General features: G+C 43.4%; 2 protein-coding genes across 2 annotated transcripts in view; both read left to right on the forward strand.

Moving 5' to 3' along the window:
* The window catches only part of HSF4 (heat shock transcription factor 4), a 77,711-nt gene extending 74,793 nt beyond the window's left edge, over positions 1 to 2,918 (forward strand). The window contains exons 12-13 of the mRNA XM_077292766.1: positions 1,695 to 1,782; positions 2,267 to 2,918. Coding sequence (XP_077148881.1) covers positions 1,695 to 1,782; positions 2,267 to 2,442 — 264 coding nt within the window. The 3' untranslated portion in view covers positions 2,443 to 2,918. The remainder of the gene's footprint in view (positions 1 to 1,694; positions 1,783 to 2,266) is intronic.
* A 9,461-nt stretch (positions 2,919 to 12,379) lies between these two features.
* Positions 12,380 to 25,738, forward strand: LOC143807098 (5-hydroxytryptamine receptor 3A-like). Its single transcript, XM_077288315.1, has 9 exons — positions 12,380 to 12,631; positions 13,629 to 13,789; positions 15,982 to 16,026; positions 18,423 to 18,532; positions 19,593 to 19,759; positions 20,503 to 20,660; positions 20,797 to 21,004; positions 24,001 to 24,207; positions 24,595 to 25,738. Exons 1-9 carry the CDS (start codon positions 12,550 to 12,552, stop codon positions 24,867 to 24,869), a joined length of 1,413 nt encoding a protein of 470 aa, XP_077144430.1. The 5' UTR covers positions 12,380 to 12,549; the 3' UTR covers positions 24,870 to 25,738.
* The last annotated feature ends 897 nt before the right edge of the window (positions 25,739 to 26,635 follow it).

The following is a 26,635-nucleotide window of genomic DNA, read 5'->3' on the forward strand; positions in this document are numbered from 1 at the left end:
GTTGTTATACACCAGGGGGGTGAGGGACTTGTTATTATCCACCGAGGGGAAAGGGACTGGTTGTTATCCACCGAGGGGTGAGGGACTGGTTGTTATACACCGAGGGGTGAGGGACTGGTTGTTATACACCGAGGGGTGAGGGACTGGTTGTTATACACCGAGGGGTGAGGGACTGGTTGTTATACACCGAGGGGTGAGGGACTGGTTGTTATACACCGAGGGGTGAGGGACTGGTTGTTATACACCGAGGGGTGAGGGACTGGTTGTTATACACCGAGGGGTGAGGGACTGGTTGTTATACACCGAGGGGTGAAGGACTGGTTGTTATACACAAGGGGAGAGGGACTGGTTGTTATACACCAAGGGGTGAGGGACTGGTTGTTATACACCGAGGGGTGAGGGACTGGTTGTTATACACCGAGGGGTGAGGGACTGTTTGTTATACACCGAGGGGTGAGGGACTGGCTGTTATACACTGAGGGGTGAGGGACTGGTTGTTATACACCGAGGGGTGAGGGACTGGCTGTTATACACTGAGGGGTGAGGGACTGGTTGTTATACACCGAGGGGTGAGGGACTGGTTGTTATACACCAAGGGGTTAGAGACTGGTTGTTATACACCGAGGGGAGAGGGACTGGTTGTTATACACCGAGGGGTGAGGGACTGGTTGTTATACGCCGAGGGGTGAGGGACTGGTTGTTATACACCGAGGGGTGAGGGACTGGTTGTTATACACCGAGGGGTGAGGGACTGGTTGTTATACACTGAGGGATGAGGGACTGGTTGTTATACACCGAGGGGTGAGGGACTGGCTGTTATACACCAAGGGGCGAATTGCTGGATGTTATACACTGGGGAATGAGGGACCGGTTTTTATACACCAAAGGGGCGTGGGGCTGGATGTTATACACTGGGTGGTGAGGGACTGGTTGTTATACACCAAGGGAGTGAGGGATCGGTTATTATATGCCGAGGGATGAGGGACTGGTTGTTATACACCAGGGGGTGAGGGGCTGGATGTTATACACTGGGGGGGGGTGAGGAACTGGTTGTTATACACCGAGGGGTGAGGGACTGGCTGTTATACACTGAGGGGTGAGGGACTGGTTGTTATACACCGAGGGGTGAGTGACTGGCTGTTATACACTGAGGGGTGAGGGACTGGTTGTTATACACCGAGGGGTGAGGGACTGGTTGTTATACACCGAGGGGTGAGGGACTGGTTGTTATACACTGAGGGGTGAGGGACTGGTTGTTATACACCGAGGGGTGAGGGACTGGCTGTTATACACCAAGGGGCGAATTGCTGGATGTTATACACTGGGGAACGAGGGACCGGTTTTTATATACCAAAGGGGCGTGGGGCTGGATGTTATACACTGGGTGGTGAGGGACTGGTTGTTATACACCAAGGGAGTGAGGGATCGGTTATAATATGCCGAGGGATGAGGGACTGGTTGTTATACACCAGGTGGCGAAAGGTTGGATGTTATACACTGGGAGGGTGAGGGATAGGTTATTATACACCGAGGAATGAGGGACTGGTTGTTATACACCAGGGGGCGAGGGGCTGGATGTTATACACTGAGGGGCAAAGGGAATGAGTGAAAAACCTGAATTTGGTTTTTAAGACGTGTCCAAAACATTTCTCCATACATTGTCTTTACTCTATTTAACTATGGTTTATACTCAGATACAACAACTCTCAGTGGACCTGGAGAGGAATGTAGCCGAAATGCCTCCTAAAGGGCTAACTCCTCAGTTTAGCTCCCCTTGCTCAGGTAAGGCTACTGCATGGAAGGAAATGTGAGGGGGTTGGGGTCAAGCTGTTGGGTCCAAGGGGTAGAAAATGTTTCTGACCTCCCCTTGCTAGTTCTGTATCGAGTGGTAGACCATAGGAAACCCTCATTCATCGCTGCTGCTGCTTCTCCTCCTTTTGAATGGTTTTAGAATTTACGCCTTATTCTCTGTACATTTGGCGACACTTTTTAAGCTTTCTTTTTCTTTTTTTTTTGTCCTCGACAAATTTGCTTTTCCAGATCTGTTAGACAGATTCATGAAATTAGACTTTTTGGATGCGTTTTCAATTTGGCTCATTTTTGTGACTTTTTTTTAAAGGATTTGCAATTTTTGGTGCTAACAATTTGTAAAAAAAACTGATTGCAGAAAGAAAAAAGTGCCTTTTTGATTTTGATGTTTACCCTCCAATTATTACATATTTCTCTCATTTTTAAGGATATGTAATAGATTTTTGATATTTTATAGGAAAAGAACCAAATCTGGAGAATACGGTGCCTTTCTTGACAGAAGACATAGTGAACCTGGCAGGATCCTCGTCACTCTTCGGTGCAGAGGACAATGTGGCGTCTTACCTCTCTAGTGGGGTCCTTCAAGGCGATGCTACCCTAGGACTGTCCCCTCCGGAGGAGAGGAATGAGTGACCTATTCATGCAATCCATAGGGTGCCACTTTACCGCAACACTGTACATACAATGATTGAAAATGGACCTTCTGCGCTGTATACAGTATACAGATATAGGATATCTCCACAATCCAAGGGTCCGAAACCCCGGCCCGAAGGGAAAAATAACGTCCGGTCGCCTATTTTATCTCTATTCTCTGCGGACACAACATGGAAGGATAAAGTGTCAAATTGAATGTATTTTCTTCTGTCAATTGCTTAAAAAAAATAATATTAGTGTCTTCCAGTTCTTTAGATCTGCACAGTTTTACTAGGTGCCCAAATACTATACTGTATATTGCAGGAGGTTCATTTTCAGTGAAGGGGAGAGGTAGATTCGGGGTGTTTGTGTGAAGCACGCCCAGGCTTGAATGTATGAAAAGTAACGGGATCCAGGAACAAAGCGGAAAAGCTCTGCGGAGCCATTAATGCTTTGTACATGAATAATACACAGTAATAGCAATAATAAAACAAATAAAATAAATATATAAATATATATATATATATATATATATATAAAATATATATATATATATATAAATATATATAATAAATATATATGAATATATGTAAAATATATATATATATATATATATATATATATATATATATATATATATATATATATTTAATCTGATCCCGCTAGACCCCACCATTCCTTTCCTTTCCACCTCGATATGGTAATTAATGGGGTATTGCTGAATGTAATGAGTTACCTGCTGTGAGCTGCTAAGGATTCTGGGAAGCGCTGGTAATTTTTCTTTTTTTTTTTTTAACAAAGTTGAGCTTTGTTCCATATACATTTATATATAGGTATTCATGTGTAGATATATATACATATCTTCAGGTAAAATAATATATACTTGTGTTTGTGTTGGTATATGAGAACTTTAAAAGGAACCTTCTACGCACCCCCAAACCATTTATATGTCTGTGTAGCCCTTTAAAAGATAGGCAAATTGATATTTTTAAGATGTTCCAGCAGCAAGGGATTGGGTTTTGAAGTTCTGAATGTGTACAGGTCCTTCTCAAAAAATTAGCATATAGTGTTAAATTTCATTATTTACCATAATGTAATGATTACAATTAAACTTTCATATATTATAGATTCATTATCCACCAACTGAAATTTGTCAGGTCTTTTATTGTTTTAATACTGATGATTTTGGCATACAACTCCTGATAACCCAAAAAACCTGTCTCAATAAATTAGCATATCAAGAAAAGGTTCTCTAAACAACCTATTACCCTAATCTTCTGAATCAACTAATTAACTCTAAACACATGCAAAAGATACCTGAGGCTTTTAAAAACTCCCTGCCTGGGTCATTACTCAAAACCCCCATCATGGGTAAGACTAGCGACCTGACAGATGTCAAGAAGGCCATCATTGACACCCTCAAGCAAGAGGGTAAGACTCAGAAAGAAATTTCTCAACAAATAGGCTGTTCCCAGAGTGCTGTATCAAGGCACCTCAATGGTAAGTCTGTTGGAAGGAAACAATGTGGCAGAAAACGCTGTACAACGAGAAGAGGTGACCGGACCCTGAGGAAGATTGTGGAGAAGGACCGATTCCAGACCTTGGGGAACCTGAGGAAGCAGTGGACTGAGTCTGGTGTGGAAACATCCAGAGCCACCGTGCACAGGCGTGTGCAGGAAATGGGCTACAGGTGCCGCATTCCCCAGGTAAACAGCGGCAGAAGCGCCTGACCTGGGCTACAGAGAAGCAGCACTGGACTGTTGCTAAGTGGTCCCAAGTACTTTTTTCTGATGAAAGCAAATTTTGCATGTCATTCGGAAATCAAGGTGCCAGAGTCTGGAGGAAGACTGGGGAGAAGGAAATGCCAAAATGCCTGAAGTCCAGTGTCAAGTACCCACAGTCAGTGATGGTGTGGGGTGCCATGTCAGCTGCTGGTGTTGGTCCACTGTGTTTCATCAAGGGCAGGGTCAATGCAGCTAGCTATCAGGAGATTTTGGAGCACTTCATGCTTCCCTCGGCTGAAATGCTTTATGGAGATGAAGATTTCATTTTTCAGCACGACCTGGCACCTGCTCACAGTGCCAAAACCACTGGTAAATGGTTTACTGACCATGGTATTACTGTGCTCAATTGGCCTGCCAACTCTCCTGACCTGAACCCCATAGAGAATCTGTGGGATATTGTGAAGAGAAAGTTGAGAGACGCAAGACCCAACACTCTGGATGAGCTTAAGGCCGCTATTGAAGCATCCTGGGCCTCCATAACATCTCAGCAGTGTCACAGGCTGATTGCCTCCATGCCACGCCGCATTGAAGCAGTCATTTCTGCCAAAGGATTCCCGACCAAGTATTGAGTGCATAACTGAACATTATTATTTGATGGTTTTTTTGTTTGGTATTAAAAAACACTTTTATTTGATTGGTCGGGTGAAATATGCTAATTTATTGAGACAGGTTTTTTGGGTTATCAGGAGTTGTATGCCAAAATCATCAGTATTAAAACAATAAAAGACCTGACAAATTTCAGTTGGTGGATAATGAATCTATAATATATGAAAGTTTAATTGTAATCTTTACATTATGGTAAATAATGAAATTTAACACTATATGCTAATTTTTTGAGAAGGACCTGTATGTCTGGAAGTGCATTGGGGGGTGAAGATGCACTTCCACCTCCTCAGACTCACACTGTATTCTCTGTCGTATATTGGAGGCACTGACCTGTCAATCAACCAGAAGAGAGTGGTGCTAGGCAGGGAATACAGCGCAAGGCCGAGGAGCTGGAAGTGCATCGGCACCTCCCAATGCACTTCCAGACACATATATACAGAACTTCAAAACACGGTTTCCCGCTGCCAGGTTCACTTTAACTTACCTTTTAATATATTTCTGGCTTTTATTGTAACTTGACGGCTTCCTATATGTAACCAGAGCACCCTTTATACTATTAAGGGTTAATTTGCTGCTTTGCCATCTACTCCTCTGCTGTACACGGCATCGTAGATGGGTTACTTTTCGCCACGGATATGGGTTGTGTGGATTTCCAATGGTCCAAAACTGAAGTGAACTCCTAATTTTGTTGGATTGCCAAAATGAGTGGGAGACTTTATTAACCAATCAGAGTTTAGCTTGTATTTTGTCACCGGACACATGAAACATGGACTCTAATTTGGTTGCCGTGGTCTAAAGCTGTATTGCAGGCAAAATGTTGAATAGTCACCCATACTATCCAATCAGGGTCTAGTTATCAGGAGGATCGCAAATTGAAGAGTAGACCTGATTGGCTTCTCTAAGTTTTGTCTACTGTTTGGCCTGTATATGAATACTTTAGGGGCCACGTTAGTAATCTGTGGTCAATGAACGGGACCCTGGAGATTTGTTCAGCCAAAGCAATCTCTCCCTTTTCTGCCAATTTTTCTCTCTCCCGACATAATCTATTGGTAGGCCCCTACAAACTAGATGATTGGCCAATCCCACCAAAATTGGCGGGTTCGGACTACTGTTACTCAGGGTATGAGGTTATGAGGGTCCTCCGACTGTTCTCTGGAAAGGAAGGCACTTACATACTAGCAGTGAGGAGACCAGTTCTTTGAAAAGCTGGCCTGCAATATTAGGAAGTCCAAGGTTGGTAGCTACGTCAGGTGCAGAAGTCCGAAATACCAAGGAGAACAAAGGGTTTCCTAAAAAGAATTATCCCACAATCTTGGTCAAAACATATTGGAGTGTTTGTACCAAACTGTTACCTGCTGTACTCCATTTGTGGCAAGCGCCATGATTTAATAACCCTTTATATCATGGCACTTGCCACAAACGCAGTACAGCAAGTAACAGTCCAATATTTTTTTTTACCAAGATTGTGGGATAATTCTTTTTAGGAAACCCTTTGTTCTCCCTGGTACATCTACAGAAATGATTACCTACCTTGGGATAGGTCATAACTTGCTGATCCGTAGGAGACTGACTACTGGTATAGACCTCTGCAGAGCTCCATTCTGGAATCAGTAGGGGTCTGCACGATTAGACCGCCTCTGATCAGCAAGTTCACATGGATAGATGATAACTTCTAAGGATGAGAAGTTCCTCAAAACAGAAAAAATGAATCTGTAAAAAGTTGATATGCCGGCGTGTATTGCAACACAATTTCTAATAGGACCAATGTTGGCCAGAGTAAACCTAGAGTCTAAAATATAAGAACTCTAAGATCCAGATATTAGAAATAACTACGTGATCGGTCTCAATTCACCCGTATGGTTAAAGGCAGCCAATGCACTAGTCCCAGAGCTAGATCCCATATGACTCTTAGAAACCCAACGATCAACGTCACCGTCTTGGAAAATCCGCATTTTCTATAATCTACATGCCGAATCTACTTCTACCAAAGTATGTTAAGATTTGAGGCGTAGTGTTCTTATTTTTTCTTGTCTGATTTTTATAAGCAAGCATTGCAGTTTTCGATGTGCATTGAAGGGCTGAGTTCTTTAGATAAGTTAAGTTCTTATTTATGGGACTGGTGCATTAACCAACGCCTTTATAGATCACCTTCATCGGGTCAAGATTTTGTTTTTACTAGGTATTTATCTGCCTTACACAATTTACAAAATTATTAGCTCCGTGGCCAATTTGTGTTCTTGTGGGCTTGGGTGAAACCTTTAGGAAGGTTGGCCAAGATATTATACAAGGGCTGCATGGCAACGTTTGGTCTCAAGACTCAACCTCCATGTTTCTACTGACCTTGTTCCCCATAAAGAAACATGGAGGTTAGTCCAAAGATTTTACCTTGGCCCCCGATAGCCCCAGCCTACACTTGACCCTCTGGGCAAGAACTGAAATTACATTTTGCCTAAAGTTAGGATTGGTTTCCAGTCACCCAAAAGTGTATATGCCAGGGGTTCCACAATGGGGAGGTCTTTAGAGATCCTGTAGCCTTTCTCTAAAATATGATCCATAGCATGATGATGTCGTAATCCGCCATGTCCTCCATCCAGCTAAGAAAGTATATATATATATATATATATATATATATATATATATATATATATATATATATATACAGAGGACACTTGATCAATAAAAATATAGGCTTCAGAATAGGTTTAATGATCCAGGGTAGATTGAAGATCTATAATCATGGTACCATAAGTAAGATTTTACATCCTGAGGAACGGATCCTAACAAAGTGGCTGCCCTGAAAGATCTATGTATGGTACCCAATTACCAATAAAGCAATACTGGATTTGTCTTCCCCCTGGAGAAACTACAATGTATTGGTAACAGGTACACATTCAATTATAAAAAAAAAAGACCTTTCGGCCCCTAATTTATTATATTATAGCCAATCAATGATGAGCTCTGTTAGGGCCTTAAAGCGAATCTGTCATTAAAGTTCACAATACAAACTGCATACATATTTATTTACACCTCTTAAACCTGAAGAGACTGTTGTACTTATTATGTCAGAATCTCCGCATAATCCTAATATTAATATCTGCATATTGTGAGTCCAACTGTATTCAATATCAGCCCACCCATCCTGACAGGTGCAGCTTTTACTGAGCAGTGTGAAATTTCAGCAGAAGCAGAGAGGAGGGACACTGACATTCTGACAATCAGGCTAGGTGGGCAGACATGCCGCAGGAAGGAGGAACTATCAATCGGCTTGGTGGGCAGTGGTTCAGCCGCACGGAGGAACTGTCAATCAGGCTAGGTGGGTGGAGATTCAACAGCAGCAGGGAGGAGGGACACTGAGGAGCTGTCAATCAGGTTAGTTGAGCAGAGATTGAGTGTATACTATCAAAAAGGATTATACAGACATTCTGACATGGATTTCTAAAGTAAATGCACTAATCTCCTTAGGTCTAAGATCTTTTTAATAAAGATAGCAGTTTGTATTGAGAAATCTGATGACAGATTCACTTTGGAGCTGTATGCATGCTAAATATGGATGGAACATAATTATGCTTGACAATGACATCCACCATCAATGTACAAGGATATCCATGTGACTGACAGCTGTATAATCAGATTTACTGTATTAGAGCAATGTGTATATTCTGTGGCTGTCCATAACATATTTACCCATTAAAACATGATCTACAATACGTGGTGATAGAAATGTAACAGACTTCATTATATTTGTTAACTCCGCCTTACTGTATATACCCCATAGCCCCCATAGATATGGCCGGTAGCCCCCATAAATGTGGCTGATAGTCCCCATAAATGTAGCTGGTAGCCCCCATAAATGTGGCCGGTAGCCCCCATAAATGTGGCCGGTAGCCGACATAAATGTGGCCGGTAGCCCCCATAAATGTGGCCGGTAGCCGACATAAATGTGGCCGGTAGCCCCCATAGGTGTGACTGGTAGCCTCCATAGATGTGACTGGTAGCCCCAATAGATGTGACTGGTAGCCCCCATAGATGTGGCCGGTAGCCCCCATAGATGTGGCTGGTAGCCCCCATAGATGTGGCTGATAGCCCCCATAGATGTGGCTGATAGCCCCCCATAGATGTACCCGATAGCCCCAGAAATGTAGCCGGTATCCCCCATAGATGTGGCCGGTATTCCCCATAACTGTGGCTGGTAGCCCGATAGAAGTGGCCGGTATCCCCCATAAATGTGGCCGGTAGCCCCCATAGATGTGGCCGGTAGCCCCCATAGATGTGGCCGGTAGCCCCCATAGATGTGGCCCGTAGCCCCCATAGATGTGGCCGGTAGCCCGATAGAAGTGGCCGGTATCCCCAAAAAATGTGGCAGGTAGCCCCCATAGATGTGGCCGGTAGCCCCATAGAAGTGGTCGGTATCCCCCATAAATGTGTCCTGTAGCTCCCATAGAAGTGACCGGTAGCCCTCTCTCCTTTTAGCCATGTACATTGTGGCTCTACTCCAATCTGATGCACTAATAAGACCTATTTGCACTATGCTGTAAATTTGTATAGTTTTACAAACAGCCCAAATTCAATAAATCTTGTTTTATCACGGTGTTTGCCTGAGTCACAGTTTGTTCTAGGATAGATATTTATTTTTATTGCACCATCCGGATCTACTGTTCCCACAAGGGAGGGGAGTGGACGGCAATAATGCCGCTGTCCGGTCCTGCAAGTACACAGCCTCTGCATACAAAGGAAAACTAAAGGATGACGGCTGTACCCTCTGTCTCCAATATACAGTGACCGGAAAAACTCTGACTATGGACACACGGAATAATTATCGAACTAAACAGATAAAGATCACTTGCTAGTCACCCAATCGGTGCACAGCTTTAGTTTTTCATCTACGAGCCACATGACACTGGTAATGTCGAAGGTGTTGCTTAATAAGGAGTACCGCTCGCTTCAACCCAAACAATTCTTTGAAACCCCCACCCACCCCTAATAAAGACAAGACCAATATTTCTTTGGAATAATGTAGGCCACAGCAGCCTTTTTATTTAATATATAACAATTAATGCAATGAATGTAAATACATTAACCTTTCAGCTAGAAGGAGTCCTTGGAGGCCACAAGAATCTGGTGATTAACGACCCATCACGTGAACATAACATAAACACCAAATTTTACTCCCAGCTGTTCTAACCCTGGCTCGGGAGCACCAAAACCCCCAAGAGGGTTCACTGTTCATGGAAATATTCCAGGAGATCCGACCACCCCTGACGGAACTCCCCACCACCATTCACCAGATCCGAAATATATTAAACTCCAAGAAACAGAGGACTATATGCCAATGGATCCCCGAACCAATTTTCACCAACTCCAAGGACTCCCCCCAGCCGCCCCGGCCGCAATGACCCGAAAAAACACAACCCCAATTACTTCAACAACCATAAATCATCATTCTCCCCGACAAAAAACGAACAAATAGGGCGGGTGGGCAGGACAACTTGGGACAGTGAGCGGGAACTGAGCAGGCCCCACCCCCAGTCACCCCTTTATGCCCACTCTCAGTCCCCAGCCCCTAACCATTAGCCTAGTCCCCCCCACCCCTCCAAACCATTGTCATGTGGGCCTTCGCTGACACTGCGGGGGGGAGGGGACGGCTTGCTCTGGCCTTTCCTTTGTCAACACATGTATTTTCCTAATGCCCACGGTAAACTTATTTAATGCACATTATACTGTATATATCTCTATATACTTATATATATATATGCATATACCATATCTACAGTAGCTTTTCTTAAGTCCAAGTGGGAATGATCAGATAGCAACTGGTACAGGGAGATAAGTACACGCCCCTCAGTGAAAACTATCTGATAACACCCACTTTAAGTTAACACATTAGGTGAAAAAAACACTGATAGCTAATATCTCTGCAACAGATAGGCGAAGTTTAATTTAAAAAAGTTTTATTCCCCTCTGCTTTCACTATTACATTTTGTCTCCAGCTCAGCATGAAATATTTGTTGAAATGTCGTTCAAGCACCTGTCACTTGCCATATGTGTCACTTTTTACTTGGTGTAAATGCCACTGTTTTCCAGAATCTGGTGATGTTTTCCTTTTGTTTCAGCTTCTCGTCATTCTTGTGATATTTCCCTCTTCCCTGTATGTAAAGATTATAGGACCTCGTCCCCTTGGATAACAAGTCTAGATTAACATACAAGAAAAGAGAGAGCCATACTTAAGGAATGGAGCAAAATAACAGCAAAATTTACACCAGGTAACAAAAATACGAATGGCAAGTAGCAGGTTCTCTTCTGCAGTCTATTCTGGAGGTCTGATTAGCATTTTCAGCAATCAACGCTTCAAGGTGAGGACCCTTTTCCTATAAAGTTGTGTTACAAAATCCCAGTATCAGAAACCTGTAAACAGTACCAAAGTGGTTTGCCTATTTATTGACACTTTTCATTCTGGAATCAGCAGTGATCTATCAGACTTCACCAATGTGATCATATCACACTTATTTATAACATATCTCGGGATTGTTTTCAATGGATCTCCCCTTTAAAGAGAATCTGTCACGAGTTTTTTTGGCGGCGCATCTGTTGGAAAGATTTAGTAGGGACAGTGTCATGACTCTGTTGTCAGGTGACACAGAACCAGGGGCTCCTTCCCTGTCCTTAACACTATGGGGCGCCCTAGCTCACCCTGTTCCCCGGATGACTTCTGAAGGTGAAGATGCCGTGGCCACGTACCTTGCCTTATCTCCTGATCTCAATTCTGATACTTCAAGGTATCTGCAAGCTTACTCATCTCTGCTGATCCAAGATGCAGTCTGCATTTGCAACTCTGCTGCATCATAATACTTGTCTTCAAATGCATCTGCAGGTTGAAGGTTCTGTCTGCACATTCAACTTTGCTGTATCAAGATACTTGCCTGTCTACTCGTCTCAACTGATCCTTGGTGCTAAACTCTGCTGCATCCAGCACTTCCAGATATCTTGGTCTACTAGCCCTCGATGTTCCAGGAGGCATTTGGCTAGCCAAGCCCCGTGGCAATCTATGCCTCTAGTTAGTGCTGCTCTTCTTTACCTATGGCTTAGTAAATCTACTTCACCAGGTGAGCACCAACCCCTGTATTGCAGCAATGTGTAACTTTTTATAAAACCTCAGCAGGAGGAAAGCTCCGAGTCCTCTTGTTCATGATCAGCTTGCAAATGTTGAGATGCCAAAATGCAGGTGTGAATGGTACCACAAAGTTTTATGTCAGTGAGCCAAATTTCTGGATCCAATTGGAGAAAAAGCAAAAGAGAAAAAAATGACCATAAAGAACACAATGACCATTGCGCCAACTTTCTAATTTTTCTATTTTCTGTATTTTTGCATAAGTTTGTATTTCGGGGACAGTCCAATCGCATTACGGTCCAAATGCACTAACTTCATCGCTCCGATCTGTTGCATCTTATTTAACCCTTGTCTTCCAGCAAACAATGCACATAGCTCTGATTTCTCGATTCCACCTTCCCTTCCTTTCTGCTCCCTCCTCTTTACCACTCCCAGGTAACATAGAGCGGTGGCTTTGGTGCTGTCTTCAGTGTATAGTCTTCTGCGTGTGATCACTTCTTCTGGTTACATCTTCGAATTCCTGTTCGTGTGGAAAATCATGTTCTCGGAAATAAGTTGCTTGTCCAGTTCAACCGCAAGGTTTGGGCCTGTGGAGGGTTTAGAAAATGAACAATGAGGTTTGAAGGACGTCTTTTTGGGCCCAGAACTGCTTCAGAAATGAAGAGGACTCTTCTTCTCATGCTTCTTCTCTTCGGTAAGTTTCCCTTTTTTAAATGCTTCTGTGACACCTGTTGTAATTATTTTAAAGGATTATTCCCCAAATATTAAGTTAGCCCCTAACTTACTGATATCTGAGGGTCTGACTTTTAGGATCACCTGAGATCGGGCTTCTGGAACCCTTAACTTGGCCTATCATGTGCAGTATTTAAGAATGGGTAGAGCCTGATACGGGATAACTTAATATTTTGGGAATAATTTATAAATTGTATCTCTATTATAAGGGTTCTCAATGTAGGTGGTTGAGCTGCAAACCCAAGAACATGAGTGACACCATATCTGGGCGGAAAGACCAAGCTCAATATTTACAGTATAAAAGCCATCAGGACTATCATTAGTCTATTCGGATGAATTTTATATTGTGATAGTTTTAGATTCCATACTTTGTATATTTTGATTTGCACTTTTACATAAACTATGTATGGAGTGGTGTTTCTTTTCAATCCATGAACTGTTAGAGTATCAGCTACGGTCACACCACCATCCTTCTCTCATCGGAGAAAATTGGTCTAATTATGCTAATCACACACCGATCAGAGTTTGATTACAGTTTGATTTTCTCAGAGGTGGAGAATAAAAAAAAATCTCCACCTTCTCCATTCAGTCTGTCCGTGAAAAATCAGACCGCAACATCTGAGTGACGTCCGATGTTCTCCATGGACCCATAGGCTTGAATGGCCGATCACAATCAGATAATCAATTTTTTTCCATCAGACATGTGCATGGTCCCATAGAATAACATGGAGACGAGTGCTATCTCTTAAAACGACACATAGCACTTGTTCGATTTTTGCGGTCGTATGCACAAACCCTTAGGATACCTTATTGTCATGTTTCTTGTGTTTGAAGATGTCACTTTATGGTTTCTGCTGAATATATAATCTTTGGTTGGTTGATCAATAACAATCAGTTTTCTGGAAAATAAGGATTGCAGCTTGTAGTGTCCGATGATAATATTGTATATGGACTTACAGCTGTGACGTGCGGCCAAGACGTATGCAGCTATTACAACGTGACGGACAGTATTAGCAACGACGGGATGTCTCTTCAGCTTGTGAGTATCAGATCTGTCAAAGACTGGCGGGAACCTACCATTGTAAAAGTGGATATGACCTTCAGAGGAGTCCTGGAAATGGTACAGTATATACAAAGATACGACTATTTTATATATATACCGTATGTATATATATATATATATATATATATATATATATATATATATATATATATATACTTCACCTGAACTTCACCTATGTTGCTTCATCTTCTATAGTCACAAGGTGTGTCTCACCGGCACTTACACACCTGCAGATGAGACACAGGCGGCTAAAAGTTTTATCAAACTAACACTTTATAGTCCGGTTACTGCTTATTATAATATCGGTAAAAAATGTTCATTCATTCTGACATGGATTTTCAAAGCAAGTACACCAGCCTTATCAGTCTAGGACAGTGTTTCTCAACTCCAGTCCTCAAGACCAACCAATAGGTCAAGTTTTCAGAATTTCCTTAGTATTCCACACGTAATAATTTCATCACCAACTCAAGCGTTAATTCCATCACCTATGCAATGCTAAGGAAATCCTGAAAACATGACCTGTGGTGGGTTTTGAGGACTGGAGTGGAGAAACACTGGTCTAGGAGATCTATTTTACAGGAGTTGATTGATTACAAGATGTGAGGTTGGATGTCACAGAGCAGTATCGGTAAAAGACTGGCAGCACCTAAAAGGTCCTAGGGGAACCATAGTCTTTGATTTTTGACCGATTTTCTGCCCCTGAGTTGAGTCCACGAAGTGGCTGCTGGCAGGTGAAGTAGGTTTGCAGAGAATAGTCAGAAAGGTGAATCAGTACCTGGTGATCAGGATGGGAATAAAGTCATCAGGCAGAAGAATAGTCAAAACACGAGCAGGGATCAGTAACCGGAATCAAATTAGTTGGGCAGGAGCAGAGTAACAGAAGTGAACCAGAGTAAGTAGCATTTATAACTGACAACTAGAAGCAGGAAGCAAGAGGTTTGCAAAGTGTGTAGTCCCTCCCAAGGCTCACAGATCATTAAAGTTAAAATCATGTCCAATAATTAACCCCCAAACTACCTGCAAAGAAGGAGCCACAAGTCCCAGAATATTCAACAGATCTGCTGCATCGTCGCCCCACTTCGTAAACAATAAAGTTATGGCGCCACCAATCAATAGAAGCAGAAGGAGCGAGTACAGACTTCACCTGTAGACTGAGGAGTGAGGAGTGGAGAGCAGAGAGCGTAGCCATGCAGCCAAGACTGAGCTGCAGCTCCAGGAAAGGAGGTGAACCCAAGGGGTTGAAAGCAGTGAAGCATCAGAGGAAAGGAGCACAGAGGAAGGGAAGGGGCTCAGAGGGGAACTGACCGGACACCCTCAGAGCCGAAGCGCAGGAACCAGGCATCGGGAGCCTGAGGTCGTGTTGTACTCCAGGTCGCACGACAGAACTGGAGGGCAGAGGACTGTATGTTATTTGCACACACCACACCTGGAGGTGAAGCAGTACCTGAAGAGCCCGGGTCATGATAGAGACCATATAAAAAGGCTCACACTGCTCACCATACAGGTATCTGTCCCAGGACAGGAGAGAGAGGACTTTGCCAGCAAGCTACAGGCAGCAGGGACCTCGCATACTAGCACGAGTAGGAAGGCTTACGGACCTCACCTGGTAGAGGGATCCACCTTTGCCTCCAGGCCGGCTGGACCTTATCATCACCTGTCCCTGGTACCCTGGACTGTGGCCTGCTACCATCAGTAAACCAGGTAAAGACTGCAACTCTGTGTCCTCCCTTTATTTGTCGGCATACACCATCCCTGCCCAGCACACTGGGAGCCCTGGGGACCCTGCTTCACCTGTGGGAAGCATCACCATCTTGCTGTAGCAACATCGCCCCAGAGGACCCCTTTAAGCAGCGTCGGTCCCCTCTGACCGAGAACCACAGGTGGCGTCACGAACACAAACTTTATTAAATCCCTTTACTTGGGCGCCCAGGGCCACGGACCAGGTCCCTGCCACCGTGACATCCCCTTTAACTGCGACCGGACCCGGTACCGAGTACCCCACTGCCCTGGCGGGCGACTCACTTGTCCAAGCTGAGCTTGCATGTTTATGAGGGCGATGGGAGGAATAGCTGTCGGTGGCTGACTGCAGTCAGGTGGTTGAGGCCGGTTTTACAGCAGGTTTACGTCTAGTCATGGCAAGACTAATAGCTGTACAAGTGTAAACTGTGTTGATAAAAACAACAATAACCTATGTGAGAAGAACTTAAGACGATAAAAATAACGTTTTTAACAAATTTATTTTTTTACAGGATGAAAAACTTCAAATTATGACAACCTTGATGGACTTTGAAATGGTGAGATGTTTGTGAGTGGTATGAGACTGCACTAAGTAAATAGCCTCCAGAAAAAGACTGACATGTTCACAACAGAGTCACGGGATCTGGTGACATTGTACAATCTCTGTGCTTACCCTGGCATGCCAGGCTTGGTTTTTCACTGTCCTTAAGGAGAAACGTAACCTCTGAGACCCTAGTCAAAGGTCTCCCACCTAGCCAAATCAGATACAGTACTTTGCACTGAGGAGGAGCAACACCCCAAAACACGTGTCTGTAAATTGAGATTCTGGTTTGGGCTTTTATCATAAGTCATGTGACAAGGCTTTTTAAAGGGTCGATATGGACTTTTAGGATCGCTGCTTTCAATAGGTGACACTAGAGCTCAAATCCTCTATGAAGAGACAGGCTGTCATTCCGACACCAGCAGAGAGCTTCCTTCACCCTCTTTGTCGGAGACGTGATGAAGCTGGTTGGTTGGATCATCCTATTTCCGAGCCCAACTTGTAGTCCCTGAAGTTTTGAGTTTCTGGTAAGATTCTTCTCCCCTCCCTGTCTATTGATGACATGATAAAGAAGGATTGCTGTTTAGTTCAGTTCATCAGGTAAGCCACCCGGATCTCAATATCATCCATCATAGAAAAGGCTTAGCTAATGAACTGGACCAGAAAGTCATCCCATGCCATCAACATACAAGGAAGCTCCCTGCCACATTTCAGGAGAAGTTGCTAACGCCTGGGACCACCGATCTCTGAAATAGGATGAACCACTAAGTTTTGAAAAATTAAAAATATAAGTTTGTTAATATCAAACACAGTAAATCACTTTTCCTATTGTCAGACATCTCCTTGTGTTCTTTATATGAAATGGCTACTGTGCTGGAGACTTGGTCACTGGTCTCCTCAGAGATTACTCTCAGCTCCTGTGACCTCTGTACTTGTACAGGATGCTGATCGTTCACACTCTCCATATTGACATTTTGTGATCAAGCATTATGCAATGAGCCAATCTTTCCAAGGCCAAGTCAACTGGCACCACTTATTGGGACCATTGGGGAACGCCATTCCCTCTCTGATGCCAGCATGGGCTCTATGACAATGGTAATGGACCTATCTTCATCATATCCATCTGGAGCACCCCCACTGCCGCAGGGCCGAGGGGCACCCGGTACCGGGCCTCTGCGTCTCAGTTCTGGGGTTGTCACGGTGGCTAGGCTCGGTCCGTGACCCAGCTGAGGGGCGTCCAGTGAAAGTTGAGAATGTGATGATGTCGTGGTGTGGTGCAGGTCGCGGTGAATAACGAGGACACCAGGTTGCAGTCTCTTTACCTCTTTACTGAAGGCTTCAGGATCCTCAGTCCGGAATACGGTTAACCGGGCTACCTGAGTCCGGCCGGTCCGATGGCACCTCCAGAGTTCCCTTTGCAGGTGGAAATCTGTGCCTACCTTCTAGCGCTTGTGTGTTGTAGTCCTTCCCTGCTGTGCTTACGGGATAGTCCTCACAACTGTTGTGTCTGTTTCTGAAGTTCCCTCACAACTCGATTATGATGTTCTTCTTCGTCCCCCAGATGATATGGCTAGGACGCACCCGTATGACGGGTAGGTTCGGAGGTCTTCCGGGACCCTAGAGTCACCCCTCTCCAAATGTTGCCCCCTATGTCTGCTTAGGTGATTTTGGGTGAGACAGCCCGCCTAGAACTGACTGTCCTGCCGTAGGTTTGAAGTAAGGCCTGGAGCTCAATACTTCCTCGGCATTTCCGGCCACCGGCTACGCGCCTCAGTAGGATGTTGCCTCATCTTACAGCACGACTCCTACTGGTGTTTCTCCTTGTTGCGTTGATCTCGTTTCTCACTCAGCACAATAAACCTCGCTTCTTGTCCTTTCTTGGGGTACCGCCGCAATGAAGTGCAGGCACGGTCCCGTAACGTTCTTTCTGTTCGCTAGGCCTCTGTCAGGATCCCACCCCTGACAGGGACCCCCTGAATCTTCCCCTGCAACACCCTCTGCCACAGGATGTTGCCTGGTTCCAACCCAGTCAGCTTCTGACTAACTTCCTATCCAACCCCCAGTTTTACCAGATTGTGAGGAGTGGCCTAATACATAGCACCCTTAGCTCCCCCTGGAGGCCAGACCGTGAAGTGTATTGGTGTCTGTGATAGCTGGTCAGGTGAACTCCTTCAGTGCCATCAGACGTACCATAGCCCCCCTTAGCGGCGGAGCATCAGTACTGCAACGACCAGGACTCTGGGGCGCTGCACATCCTTATTCCATCCTTTTGCTTCTCCACCTGTCTTCCAGGTTCATAGTTTCCAATCTCTTCTACATTTTCATATCAAAAGTTAATTACAGACCGGTCATTGATACTAATGTTAGGGTTTATTAGTCTACGGATTACTGATCTTCTTGGCTTTTTAACAGATCTGGGAAAATCAGTTCATATTCTGGAATCCTGAGGACTTTTGTGGGATAAACCGTATCCTCATACCGGAGGGCTCAGTGTGGATCCCTGACATCAACATATCGGAAATGTAAGTAAAAAAAACCCAGGAGTATATTCTTGTTATAGTGAACCTACAAAATAAATGTAGCAGGGGGAATGCTTAGACTATTGGGTCCAGATGATGGGAAGACCTATGTGACCCACTGGTCCATGGGTAAAGGGTCAGTTGGTATCCAGTGCACCAGAAACGCTGTTGCGGTACATGTAATTTGTAGTGATTACGGCTTTAAAGCACATGCACTGGATACTTAATGATGGGAGCCATTGATATGTATCAGCATAGTTCCCCCACGGCTTGATGTAGCATGGATGGGAAGCGACACATGACTAGCATACATTTTTATGGGCGGCACAGCACCAGGAGATGTAAGGAAGTCAGCAGAATTTGAACTGATAATGTATTGGTAAAGGGAATCTGTCAGCAGTTTTTTTGTAATCTGACAGCAACATGATGTAGGGGCTGAGACCCTGATTCCAGCGATGTATCACTTAGCTTACTGGGTGCAGCAGTTGTAATAAAATCACAGTATTCTTTGCTGCAAATCTAGCAGAGCTCGGAATGCTGAGCTCTGTATAACCCCGCCCACACCTGATTGGCAGATTTCTGTGTACACTCACTGTATATTGACAGAAAGCTGTCAGTTGTGGGGGCGTAGTTAGACTAAGAGGCACAAGACACCTAGTCCTGTAGTGATAATCTCCTGCTAATAAAATACTGATTGTATTAAGCACAGCATAGTAAGTGATACATCACTGACATCAGGGTCTTTGCCCCTGCAATTACTTGCTGTCAGATTCCCTTTAATAACTTCTATTAATATAGTTAATTTAAAGCTTTTATATCAAAGCGGCCAACGATTTAATGTTTTATATTACACATAAGGTTTTGTCTAGACATTGCTACGGGACGTGATCTATATTCTGGAATATCGTTTGCTGCCTGCTCCCAGTGCAAGCAGCTATAAAATCAACCATAATCTAAAAGTAAAGTGTTCTTGTTTCACCTGACTATGGGTAACTCCTGACGGCGCACCTGACTGTCACACTTTAATGCGCTTAAAAACTGCACTTTTTTTTACTTTCAACAGAACGGAGGATGACTCTCTGGATGTGCTGTACATGCAGCTGTATCACAACGGCACCATAAGGAGGACTAAAACTCTGAAAGTGGTGACCACGTGTCCCCTTGACCTCTACAATTTCCCTTTTGACACACAAAAGTGCAATCTAACATTTGGCACTAGCATGAATCCAGGTAAATAGAAGAATAGGACCGGCGAGGACAAACATAGGGATGGCGGCCGTCCGGTTTTACCTGTTATTTATTAACACGTGAATATTATTATACTGCAGAGTTTCGACTTCACCCCCTTTAAGTGTAATATCTACAGCACTGCCAGAAGGAGGCGTTACACAAGGATTATTGGAAGCATAGGGCTGTCCATGTTTTTCACGGATGTTCATGGTCTCCTAATCCAGTAATACTGCCATGCCCCTAAATACCCCCTTAAAGCAAATAATGTGCCCTTTAAAACAAATAAAACTCCATTTACAAAGTGTTCATGCTCCTTTAATGCCTCCTTGAAATGTAATGATGCTCCCTTTATTGTCCCCTCGTAGTCCAATAAAGCAACCTTTATGCCAGAAATAAAGATTATACTCGCCTAATTCCGGCGACCACAGGTAGCACAATGCTGGGGCGTCGCCATCTTATAGGTCGTAAGTGTGTGGCACCTTGTGGCTCACATGATGGAGAGTGGTGGTGCAGGGAGCCTGTGACTCCCTGCTCCACCATACCATCCAACTGCATCAGCGTCATGTTGACACCAATACAGTTTGAAGTGGCGCTAGTTTGGGGCATATAAACTGCTCAGGATCTTCAACATTGGTGATTTCACTGTTTTTACCAATTAATAAGCAATCCAAAATGTTGTCCAGGTTAATTAGACTGACTTCCATAGACGTAGGACCTACTAACGATGTGCAATCTCCCACCAGTGTCCGATGTCCTGCTGGTCCCGTCCTCAAGTGACGTGCTCGTTACGTTAACGTCAATGCAAGAATTTGCAAAATCAGAATGGGATCTCAAAAAAATCAATGTTTTTCATGTAAATGTTTCCAAGTCGGGAGAGGTTTGGAGCAAAGTCATTTATCAGGTAATTCCATCCAAATATATTGCACCAATTTCGGAGCCCAGAGGGGTCACAGCCTGAAGTCTCTCGCCAAGTAGAGAAGCCCTTGAAGTAGTTGTATTTTCCCACTTTATTAATGTTTCTTTCATGTCATTCGCAGATCCTGATCAGGCGGGCTCCGGTGCTGTACGTCATCAATCTCATCATCCCGGCCTGTCTGCTTGTGTTAGTAGATGTGGCGAGCATGTTCATCCCAATGGAGGGCGGTGAGCGCCTGGGATTTAAGATAACAGTCGTGCTTGGATTCTCTGTGCTGCTGTTGATTTTAAATGATTTTCTGCCTAACACCGATAATCCCCCAATATTGGGTATGTGCATTAATGCTTATAGCTCGGATAGCACTGCTGTGGTTAAAGGGGGCTCCAGGTTGCATTTTGTAAAAAAACAACAAAAAAAACTTTCTTCACTCCCCCTCCCCAGGTCTACCAGACTCCAATTTCCCCATGTTGAAAGCGCTGCAGTCAATTAGTGAGCTCAGCAGCTTGTGCTGTCACTAAGGCCAGAGTAATCACTGATTGACTGCAGCGTTGTCAACGTGACCTCAGGGTTGCAGACAATAAATACTCCGGGAACACCAGCAGGGACTCAGCGCTGGACCTGGGGAGGGAGAGTAAAGCCCAGTTTGTTTGTTGTTTTAAAAAAACTTCAGCCGGGGTAAATGAGTTCTCCAAAACCAGAAAACTCCTTTAAAATGTTAGACCGCTGTTTCCTACATTTTATATTGATGTTTGAAAGACATCACACCCCACTAAATAATATTTTAACAGAATTTGTCACTAGAGAAGACTCAAATATGGGGTACATTTATCCTGACCCTTGGCCAACAGAATGGACCCCTATTTTGCTTTTGATGTTTCCTCCTCACTTTCCAAAATCACAACTGTGATTAATTTTAACATTTAATTATTTTTATCCTTTTAGATCTTATTTACACTACAGAAAAAAGAGGAGTTGTTTGAACTTCATATATATATTACGAAACTTTAAGAACAAAGTATATATATATATATATATATGTATATATCTATAGCAAATTATTTATAATTTATATACGGTATATATATATACAGTATATATATATATATATATATATATATATATATATATATATACAGTACAGACCAAAAGTTTGGACACACCTTCATATTTAAAGAATTTTCTGTATTTTCATGACTATGAAAATTGTACATTCACACTGAAGGCATCAAAACTATGAATTAACACCTGTGGAATTATATACTTAACAAAAAAGGGTGAAACAACTGAAATTATGTCTTATATTCTAGATTCTTCAAAGTAGCCACCTTTTGCTTTGATGACTGCTTTGCACACTCGTGGCATTCTCTTGATGAGCTTCAAGAGGTAGTCACCGGAAATGGTTTTCACTTCACAGGTGTGCCCTGTCAGGTTTAATAAGTGGGATTTCTTGCCTTATAAATGGGGTTGGGACCATCAGTTGTGTTGTGCAGAAGTCTGGTGGATACACAGCTGACAGTCCTATTGAATAGACTGTTAGAATTTGTATTATGGCAAGAAAAAAGCAGCTAAGATAAATGAGTGGCCATCATTACTTTAAGAAATGAAGGTCAGTCAGTCCGAAAAATTGGGCAAACTCTGAAAGTGTCCCCAAGTGCAGTGGCAAAAACCATCAAGCGCTACAAAGAAACTGGCTCACATGAGGACCGCCCCAGGAAAGGAAGACCAAGAGTCACCTCTGCTTCTGAGGATAAGTTTATCCAAGTCACCAGCCTCAGAAATCGTAGGTTAACAGCAGCTCAGATTAGAGACCAGGTCAATGCCACACAGAGTTCTAGCAGCAGACACATCTCTACAACAACTGTTAAGAGGAGACTTTGTGCAGCAGGCCTTCATGGTAAAATAGCTGCTAGGAAACCACTGCTAAGGACAGGCAACAAGCAGAAGAGACTTGTTTGGGCTAAAGAACACAAGGAATGGGCATTAGACCAGTGGAAATCTGTGCTTTGGTCTGATGAGTCCAAATTTGAGATCTTTGGTTCCAACCACCGTGTCTTTGTGCGACGCAGAAAATGTGAACGGATGGACTCTACATGCCTGGTTCCCACCATGAAGCATGGAGGAGGAGGTGTCATGGTGTGGGGGTGCTTTGATGGTGAGGTGACACTGTTGGGGATTTATTGAAAATTGAAGGCATACTGAACCAGCATGGCTACCACAGCATCTTGCAGCGGCATGCTATTCCATCCGGTTTGCGTTTAGTTGGACCATCATTTATTTTCAACAGGACAATGACCCCAAACACACCTCCAGGCTGTGTAAGAGGTACTTGACCAAGAAGGAGAGTGATGAGGTGCTACGCCAGATGATCTGGCCTCCACAGTCACCAGAACTGAACTCAATCGAGATGGTTTGGGGTGAGCTGGACCGCAGAGTGAAGGCAAAAGGGCCAACAAATGCTAAGCATCTCTGGGAACTCCTTCAAGATTGTTGGAAGACCATTCCCGGTGACTACCTCTTGAAGCTCATCAAGAGAATGCCAAGAGTGTGCAAAGCAGTCATCAAAGCAAAAGGTGGCTACTTTGAAGAACCTAGAATATAAGACATAATTTCAGTTCTTTCACACTTTTTTGCTAAGTATATAATTCCACATGTGTTAATTCATAGTTTTGATGCCTTCAGTGTGAATGTACAATTTTCATGAGTCATGAAAATACAGAAAAATCTTTAAATGAGAAGGTGTGTCCAAACTTTTGGTCTGTACTGTATGTATATAGCAAGATATTTAGGGGAAAAAATGGATATATTTTCTCTTTATATTTTTAACATATATGTATATATTTGTATATATATATACATATTTGTATATATGTGTGTATATATGTAAAAATAATTAGCTGAATATTAAAAAAAAATGCATATATATTTTTTGTGCATATATATATATAAGGTATATATTATAGTACAAAAATATATATTATGAATTTTTAATATTTAGTTTTCATTTTTTTTATATTTTTAATTACGGTAGTCCTTTTAAAGGACTTGAAACTGCGATCTCTTGTACAATACAAGGTAATGCTGGAGTGTATGATAAAATGACCGATCACGCAGCCATAGCCTGGGCTTCACAGCTGTCCACGGATGGCAGACATGGCTGCAATCTCCTCTGGCCGGATGTAAGCGATGGCGGCGCATAGTACAATACTGCAGTTTATTTCCCACTTAAGACAATTTTACTGTTAACTCCCAAAATTCCAATATTCGAAGTTAATAAATATATATATATTTTTCTTCTGGTGTTTGACTGTGTGCTTTCCATGTCCAGGTGTCTTCTGCATGGTATGTCTACTGATAATGATTATTAGCATCATCGACTCCATCTTTATATCCTATATGCTGTACCTGTCTGCTGTCAGGCCGGAGGTGCCCAAATGGTTGAAGCTTTGGGTACTGAAGCGATTGGCATTTGTCCTTCGAATTTCTACCCATCAAGAGTTAACAGATTCCGCGACTCATGCAGCTAACAATAAAGGTATAGGTGTATATGTCTTCTTGGGGTAATAGAGAGGTGTCCCCTTTCTTTTTTGAGATGGTTATTAAGAGTGAACCCATGGAACCACTGGTGGACACAGACAGAAGAGGGCCCCTGTGCAAGAACGGTATAGGGGCCCCTTGCAGGCCAATAGCTCATCATAAGACAATTCTACCTGCTTGGAGGTGGTAATGGCCTCCTTACTTCTTAAGTTGGGACCCTGAACAGTCATGGTGAACCAGTGATATGTCCACCACTGCAGGTGAAATGTATGGCCAGTCCGAAATTGCCCAAGTGATAACTACTAATCCGGCAGCCAGACCTCCAGTAATCCGAGTGATTGTCAATCAATTGTTCCCGACCTAATGTGAATTCCTTTGTTTCTAGCTATGGATGAATCTCCAGCAGCTCAAGAATCAGAAGCCGAAACTAATAGACAACTAGTGAAGAACTCCAAGGACAGTCCAGAGATTAAGCTACTCAAGAGATTACTATTGGAACTGCTCATGGTCCGCCGACATCTCATTGTCTCCAAAAAAGAAGAGACAGCAAAGTCAGAATGGCACTTAGTAGCTTTTGTCTTGGACAGGTTCATTCTCATCCTCTATCTGATAATTGTGGCAATCATTGCAGTAATAGTGGTGTTGGTTTGGGCTGCTTAAAAAAACTTGAACTGGGTTTATGTGTTGCACGATATAGCAAATTTTATGACCATATTGGACAATTCTGCTGAAACATTCGGGCGGTTCACAGAAAAAAGGGGAAACTACCTAGACTCCTCAAAGACTAGGCAAAGCCAAAAAGATAGTCTGTCAGCAGGTTTTTGCATTTCATCTGAGAGAAGCATAATGTAGAGCAAAAGAGCCTGATTCCAGGGAGATGTCACTTATTAAGCTGGGTGCTGTAGTTTCAATACAGTCAGTGTTTTATCAGCAGGAGATTATCACTGCCTATCTAGTTCTCATGTGCCTCCTAGTCAGGCTGATCTGTGTAACCACGCCCCCACCACTGATTGGCAAATTGCTGACAATGTACACAAGAAACTGCCAATCAGTTATGTGGAAGGGGTTATACAGAGTTCCTCATTCAGAGAACTGCTACATCTACAGCAGAGAAAACAGGGATTCTAGGCAAACTACAGCAAGCAGTCAAGTAAGTGACACATCGCTAGAATCTTTTATAAGGTGTAAATAGAAGAACAGGGTGGTTACTATGTAACAAAGTACATAATGTATACAAGCGGAAAGTGGACTTATCCGCCATGGTATAGCAATTATTACAGTATTTAAGAAGTCCTGGAAGATTTCACGCTACAAGGTTTTTACGATGATTCTAGAGGTAATTTGAATTAACAGGCGCGGACATTGCTCTCCTTACTTGGGTACCTTCCTCGACTCAGTTTGTACCATTGAAGGCTGCAGATTATTTTACTCCATTCACTAAGATGGCATAAAGGTTATTGTGAAGATCTGACCTTGTGGATTGTAATAATCACCTAGGCAGGTTAACAATACAACTATTTTTTATTCCTTACTCCTATGGTTTTACAACAACTCCAGGTAGATGGCCAAATTGCATTGCCTCCAGTCCGCAAAATCCCCTCCTTGGGGCCGGAAGTCCCACTACCCCCATACCAGGTGATACTCACTGTCTCCCAACTTTTTGGTTGGCCCACAGATTTCATATCTCCCGCCAGTATAGTCGGTAGTCAGAGTCCACGCTCCTCCAGACGACAGATAACACAACTGAAGCCCATGCAGCAACAGTCCTTAAGAAAGTTCCTTAAATGCAGACGACAGATCCCTCAACCGTAGCACATGTGTCCGGTCCAGCCGGTAATGTATCTCCAAACTCCATAGATCATCCATCCATGTGCTCCAGGACCTCAGCCTAGATCCTCGCACCTCAACGTCACTCCAGCAACTCCCTGACAAGACATGAGACTTCCTGTTCTCCGTCCCTGGATGGGCAGAAGTGTTCACACCCTTCTACTTAAACATTCCTTTTCAGCTCAAAGAATGAAGAGTGTTTCAGAAGCCCATCACCTGGGACTGCATGTGAGACCCCCTGTGATGATGGCTCCATTGGGTCTACTATCACCATCCACACAATGGGACTATTGGCTGGGAGAACAATGGAATGATTGCGTTCCTTGACTACTAATCTTGGGTTTGGCCTTATGTATGCATAAGATCCAGCTGGATGTCTTCCTCTGCTTACTGTCACTGAATGGAAACATTGATTCCTGAGGATGAACTGATGAGCAAGCAAATCTCTACAAGTAAGACTGACGTAACTGATGCTCCGTGCTGGAAAAAGTCTGCATCTCTTAGATCCGTGGATTTCGCTCTACATCCATTGATGACCAATAGTCTTAGAACAAGGCCAGCTCCTCAGTTATTAAAGGGAGGTTCACATAATTTGGATT

Source organism: Ranitomeya variabilis, chromosome 2 (assembly GCF_051348905.1).
Source record: "Ranitomeya variabilis isolate aRanVar5 chromosome 2, aRanVar5.hap1, whole genome shotgun sequence".
NCBI lineage: Eukaryota > Metazoa > Chordata > Amphibia > Anura > Dendrobatidae > Ranitomeya > Ranitomeya variabilis.

Bases quoted from the DNA above. Each gene is read 5' to 3' on its own strand.
- LOC143807098 (XM_077288315.1), top strand. From the start codon at position 12,550: ATGAGGTTTGAAGGACGTCTTTTTGGGCCCAGAACTGCTTCAGAAATG. The intron at 20,661-20,796 runs GTAATTCCATCC...TGTCATTCGCAG, and splicing joins GGAGCAAAGTCATTTATCAG to ATCCTGATCAGGCGGGCTCC. The intron at 24,208-24,594 runs GTATAGGTGTAT...CTTTGTTTCTAG, and splicing joins TCATGCAGCTAACAATAAAG to CTATGGATGAATCTCCAGCA.